This window comes from Podarcis filfolensis (genome assembly GCF_964270895.1).
Source record: "Podarcis filfolensis genome assembly, chromosome: 8".
Taxonomy (NCBI): domain Eukaryota; kingdom Metazoa; phylum Chordata; class Lepidosauria; order Squamata; family Lacertidae; genus Podarcis; species Podarcis filfolensis.
In genome coordinates this window covers 54,372,853-54,378,852 of record NC_139611.1, presented here as the reverse complement: position 1 = coordinate 54,378,852, position 6,000 = coordinate 54,372,853, and the positions used below count along the sequence as shown (strand labels likewise).

The 6,000-nt window shown below is 45.8% G+C and overlaps 1 protein-coding gene across 1 annotated transcript in view; it reads left to right on the top strand.

Moving 5' to 3' along the window:
* The first annotated feature begins 1,934 nt into the window (after positions 1–1,934).
* Positions 1,935–6,000, top strand: part of GLG1 (golgi glycoprotein 1) — a 65,759-nt gene continuing 61,693 nt past the window's right edge. The window contains exon 1 of the mRNA XM_083625153.1: positions 1,935–2,391. Coding sequence (XP_083481279.1) covers positions 1,993–2,391 — 399 coding nt within the window. The 5' untranslated portion in view covers positions 1,935–1,992. The remainder of the gene's footprint in view (positions 2,392–6,000) is intronic.

Sequence of the window (6,000 nt, the reverse complement as noted above, 5' to 3'; positions counted from 1 at the left end):
GAGGAAGAATATAGAATGTTTAATATCTTCAGCTTTCTCCAAATGGCAAAACCCTCCATTGCAATGCTAAGTTGCTGCTTGCAGTGCCTGACAAGCAACCTGCAATGTTTGAGATATAAATATAGGATCCTCTAAATGCCAAATAAGTCCTGAAGTTTTGGTTAGTGGATCCAGTATCTTGTGGTAATTATGATATATGATTGGGATATTTCCATGTAGCAAGGTAATCATGTAGCAAGCTAATCTACCAGAGTTTGGAACAACTGTGAAACTTACCTAGTTTGCTGAAAGGTGACTGCATAGTCTCCACTCTAAATGACAGAGTGAATTCAATGTTTATCTTGGGTGAAAGGCAGGTGTGGTGGTGTTTCAGGGTCTCTCTCCTAACAGTCCTGTTATTGTATATCTGGGTGAGGAAGGGCAGCAGCGAAGTTGGAACTGTGCTGGTGCAATGGTAAAGCCAATTGAGTGTCTGAAACCACTCGTCATTTGGAATTCGAGGTACACTGAACACATCTTTTAATTACAGTGGTATCTCGGGTTACAAATGCTTCGGGTTACAAACTCCGCTAACCTGGAAGTAGTACCTCGGGTTGAGAACTTTGCCCCAGGATGAGAACGGAAATCGTGCGGTGGCAGCGGGAGGCCCCATTAGTGAAAGTGCTCCTCAGATTAAGAAAGTTTGGGGTTAAGAATGGACCTCTGGAATGAATTAAGTTTGTAACCCAAGGTACCACTGTACTATGTAGTAGTCATACTCTTGACCATTAAAGTGTTGATACAGGAATTCAGCTCAGTTTTTGTGTTGCTGAGTTTCTAAAGCATAACTGCTGGCCTAAGCCTCAAAGAGGCTTACTTACAAATAAAGATAGTTTAATCTCTAATAATATAATTTACCAACAACAAGGGTTGTTGCAGTAACTGCAGTAACACCACGTTCTTTCCTTTCTCTGTAACGTGTGGGTGGCTTCAGTATCTTTACCTATGTAGAGAAGTCAGGTAGACGGGATAACATTTATTATTACTATGACTACTATTGTGTTCCTGTTATTTATTATTATTATGTGTGTTTATATCCCACATTTTTCTACAAGCTCATGGTGGTCTACATAGTTCTTCCCCTCTACATTTTATCCTCACAACATCTCCCTGAAGTAGGTTAGGCTGAGAGTGAGTGTCCAAGATTGCCATCTGAGCTTCCTCGGTGACTGGGGATTTCAACCCTGGTCTCTGAGACTAAATACACTAGCTCTATATAGCAAGGTAGCATACAAAATAGAGTAAAAGCAACTAAAAGCTGTTAAAACCAACAAAAACTAATAGAATATGAATTTTTATAAACGGTACAGAATGGCCAACCTTTGCAGAATCATATCCTGGCTGGGAAGGTGTTTGCTGCATTTGCCACAGGTTATGGCATTTGCATGACGTGAGCAAAGAATGTGTGCAAAAACTACTCCCACGGCACTTAAAGAACAGATAAGAAGGAAGTTTCATTGAGCCTTAGGCAATGACATTTGCTGGGCACACAGTCCTGCTTGCACAGAAAATAAGATTACTGTGTGTACACACACACACACAGTATATACAGTAATCTTAACTTGATAAAAATAAGTGGCCTGGCTGTTATGGGCAAGAAAGAATTTCCTAAAAATTAGAATAACTTTAGGGGAAAGTTAGAGGGTCGGGGTGTATGACGAGAGAGAGAGGCGACAGAAGAAAGCGCCATTCCGGTTCTTTTCCCTGAAAGACCTGCCAGTAGGTGTCGCACGGCTCTCCGACAAACAACCCTTTCCTCTGGCTAGGTGGTGACGTCACCTGCCCTGCTCTGCTCGCCGCGGCGACGTCGCCGCCGTCCTTACGCACTCCGAGAGGCGGTGGGCGTGACTGCCAGTGCCGTTGGCGTTGCGCGCGCAGGCTGCGGCGGGCGGGGCCTAAGGCAGCGAGGCCGGGCCGGGCCGAGCGGAGCTGAGGAGAGGAGTCGCATCCAAGATGGCGCCGTGCGGACGTGTCCCGGCCCGGAGACGCGGGCCGGGCCCTCTCCTCGCCGCCCCTTTCCTCTGGCTGCTCGTGGCTCTCGGGTCAGCCCGGGCACAGCAGCAAGGCGGGGCAGCGGCGGTCGGGGCCGCCCAGGGGTTCCCGGGGCAGCAGCCGGCGGCCGTAGCGGGATTGGGGGGCCAGCCGCTGCCTCAGTTGGGGCTGGGAGCACTCCCGGGAGGCGGCGGAGGCGGAGCTGGGGGTGGCCGTCTGCCCCGCGGGGGCTCCTCGGCGGGAGGCGGCTGGAAGCTGGCGGACGAGCCGGTGTGCCGCGAAGACGTGACCCGCGTCTGCCCCAAGCACAGCTGGGCCAACAACCTGGCCGTCCTCGAGTGCCTGCAGGACGTGCGGGAGGTGAGCGGGGCGGGGAGCCCCTCCTAGCTGGTGGGGAAACTGAGGTCGGGGGAGGGGGGAGGGCTTCGGGGCAGTGGACCCCCATGGAGCAACTTTTTTGCGGCGGGCGGCTGCAGGGAGAGGCCAGCCCAGGTGCGGAGCAATGCACATAGCCTCTCCTGGCAATTTTAGGAAACCTGCATCTGACCCAGGTTTACCTCTGTCCTCCGTCACTCTCCGGTGTAACCAAGAAGTGGCGTCCAGGATGGAGGTCTGCGGCCAGGACCATGCGCGCATGCATAGCTCCTCCTGGCCCCAGTTGCCAAGAGTTAGGGAGCAAGTGCAGCCCCTTCGCCAGTAGCTCCCTTTCCCTTCTGGCGCAGGAGCAAATCCTTGTTTTCAAGGGAAAAGGCCGAAGGGCTGCACGGGAAAGCGAGGACACTTCTGTGGGCAGAACCCGTTTTCTGGCTCAGGCAGGCCTGCCGACAGCGGTGTTGCCCATTCCTGGCATTCATAGTTTAAAAGAAAACGGGGAAAGGAGCAGAGAGAGAGAGAGAGAGAACGTTGCTGTTTCAGGGAATTGGCCCAGGTGAATATACTTAACATGATAGTCCCCCCCCCATTGTGATGTTCTTGAAGATAAAGCTTATGCTGGGTACTTTTTGAGTAGGGATTGTCTTTCGGTCACACCCTCGTGGCTGGTTGAGTTGTGTTAAACTGAATCAATCCTGCTATTTCTATTCCAACAGAGGTAGACAGCTTGATCCTATAATTCAGGATTGGCAAAACTCCTTACCTGGCTGCTTGCGACAAGAATCTCCTCTGTCCATGGAGGGAGGCTTTTGTAAATACAAGAGCTTTCTTTTTCTTTCATGCACTGTGCCACAAATGACTAATATAGGTAGGTGTGTGTGCGGTCAGGCTAGTAACACTTGTGGCTTTTAATCATAAGTCAACTACAGGTTCACTTTAGCAGCTGTAGAGCAAATAATAGTTTGCAATTTGAGACGCGTATGGGAAAAGTAATTGATCTCTTGCCATAGTGAGTATGACATTTTGTGTTGGGTCATTTGTGGGTCTGTTTTCAATATCAACATGTAATATGCCTATTCTTGAAGCAACCTTAGGTTGACAATCTGTTTCCAGCTTCAGACTAGCTAGCTTGGCAGGAATGTATGAATTCAGAGTTACTGCTGATAGAAATTGTTGTAAGTTTAGCTTGAGTTACTAGATTGTTACACAAGTTATTGCTTGTAAACAAAAAAATTGGAACTGAGGAAGCTGCCTTATACTGAGTCAGATCATTGCTCTGTCTAGCTCAGTAGTGTCTACATTGACTGGCAGTGGGGTCTTGCAGGTTTTCATATAGAGGACATTTCCAGACCTACCTGGAGTTGCTGAGGACTGACCTTGCAAACTGTAGCACACAAAACAGATGCTTTACCATTGCCTTATGGCCTGTCCTGTAGGCTGTTCAACTTGAAATTCTTATCTGTGTTTCTATGGTTCAATATGGGATGTACAAGTCTCAGAAATGACATAACAACTGCTCATTGTCATTCTTTGAGATACCTTCTCTGAATAGAAATTAACCAAGTTTATTTTAGGTCTCTGTCTGGCTATTTCTGTGTGTTTTCATAAGAAGTGGGGAAATTTTTAGGAAGCTCTAAGTTGGACATCCTGAGAACCCTAGATCCCAGTGCAACCTAAGTCAGTACAGGAGTGTTTCCCACAATCTTGTAAAGACTGTACAGTGGTACCTCAGGTTACAAACACTTCGGGTTACAGACTCCACTAACCCGGAAGTAGTACCTCTGGTTAAGAACTTTACCTCAGGATGAGAACAGAAATCACGTGATGGCGGTGCAGCAACAGCGAGAGGCCCCATTAGATAAGTGGTACCTCAGGTTAAGAACGGACCTCCAGAACGAATTAAGTTCTTAACCAGAGGTACCACTGGACTCAGATACACTGTCCCAGCACATTAGAGCTACATTGGGCAGTTCTGGCAATGCAACTGATTCTGGGAGAAGTCCAAGAAAGAGCATATCAGTTGAACCTTCCAACCCTGGTGAGAAAATGTGCATAGAAATTTGCTGCAAGCAGAAAAGGTTGGTTGTGAGATTTTGGGGGGATATATTTTAAAAGTGAACCCTCCACCAATATTTTAATGAAAGTATGTAAAACACTTATTTTGTGATTAAACTGTTTATAAACTTTTCTAAATAAATGACTGAAACATAGTTTGTTCTTTAAAGTGAGATTGTTTACTTATTTAAATTAAAAGATAAAGAGCCCTAACAGTCATCTGATGCTGTGACCTTAACATTGGATTTTTGAATTCATTGTTTAGTATTGCATTTATAGATGGGTAAGTTCCTGGATTCAGAAAGTGTTTCACTTTCTGGCTGAGCCAAACTAAGTGAAGGCCATGTGAACGAATCACCATTTCCACTCATTCCCTCTTTGCTTGGTTTGTGATATGCAGTATTGCAGGGGTCAGGAGTTCTGTGTCACATTTGTGTATCCCTCCAACATCGTTCCTCGCTTGAACTTAAGCAATTAGACTGCATTGCAGGGTTGGATTGAGACACAGGAAGCATGCACAACCACTGATCTAATGGCCCAGCATACTGTTTTGATGCTGAGGAGTAGAAACGGGGTCCCATATACACCCCTCTGTGTGCAGGTGCTGTGCCTGAACAAGTATGAATTATGTCTGGATGGTTTCCTATCTCTTGGTGTCATTGCTTGGAGTGCAGTTCAGAAACTGAACTTTGTGAGTTGACATTCATTGTCAATATATCTTCAGCATGAACAAGCATAATGCAGAATGTGGTGTGTATGCCTCTCTAGATTGTGGCCTGTTTCTTACAATGTTTGTAGAGCTTTCAGGTATTTAAAGCACTTCACATTTATTAACTTGTAATCCTTACAACAACCTTGTAATATTACAGTATTATTATCCTCTTTAAAGCAGATTGGTGGTGGGGGTGAAGTAGGTGACTAAGGCTGGGAGACTGGCTTGTTTAAGGCCACCTAGTGAGGTTATTCCAGAGGAGAGAATTGAACTAGGGATACTTGATTACTGATAGCTCAGTCTCTTAGTCATTATGCCTAACTAATTGTAGCTGACACTTGTCGAGTATTGTACAAGTGTGCCCTTTAGTTCTCTGTATGAATGTGCATTAAGATGTAGCAGTATCAGAGAAGTAAAGTTTTGTAAGCCACAGACATAACACTAGTTCTCCACAGTCAAAACTCCTAGAGGGTGCTGCAGCCTTCATTGGAGGGGTGTGCAGAGTCAAAGTGCTTGCTCGTGTATGTCACAATATGTTATGTACTGATAATGGGTACATAATTTAGCTAAATAGACAATTTTGTTGCTAAATTAATACTGTGATTTGTTGATTATATTATAGGGATGTCCACACACTCACCAGCAGCCACCTGCAATATAGAGATATACTCACCTTCCTTAAAGAATGGTTGCATGGGTTACTAAAATGTACTTGAAAAGTTTTGTTAGACACATGGAGTTACTACATCCACATGATCACACTGGGGATTTCAGATTCCTACATCTGAGTAATTGCCTTCCTTTTAAATTTACAATTTTCTGATTTACCT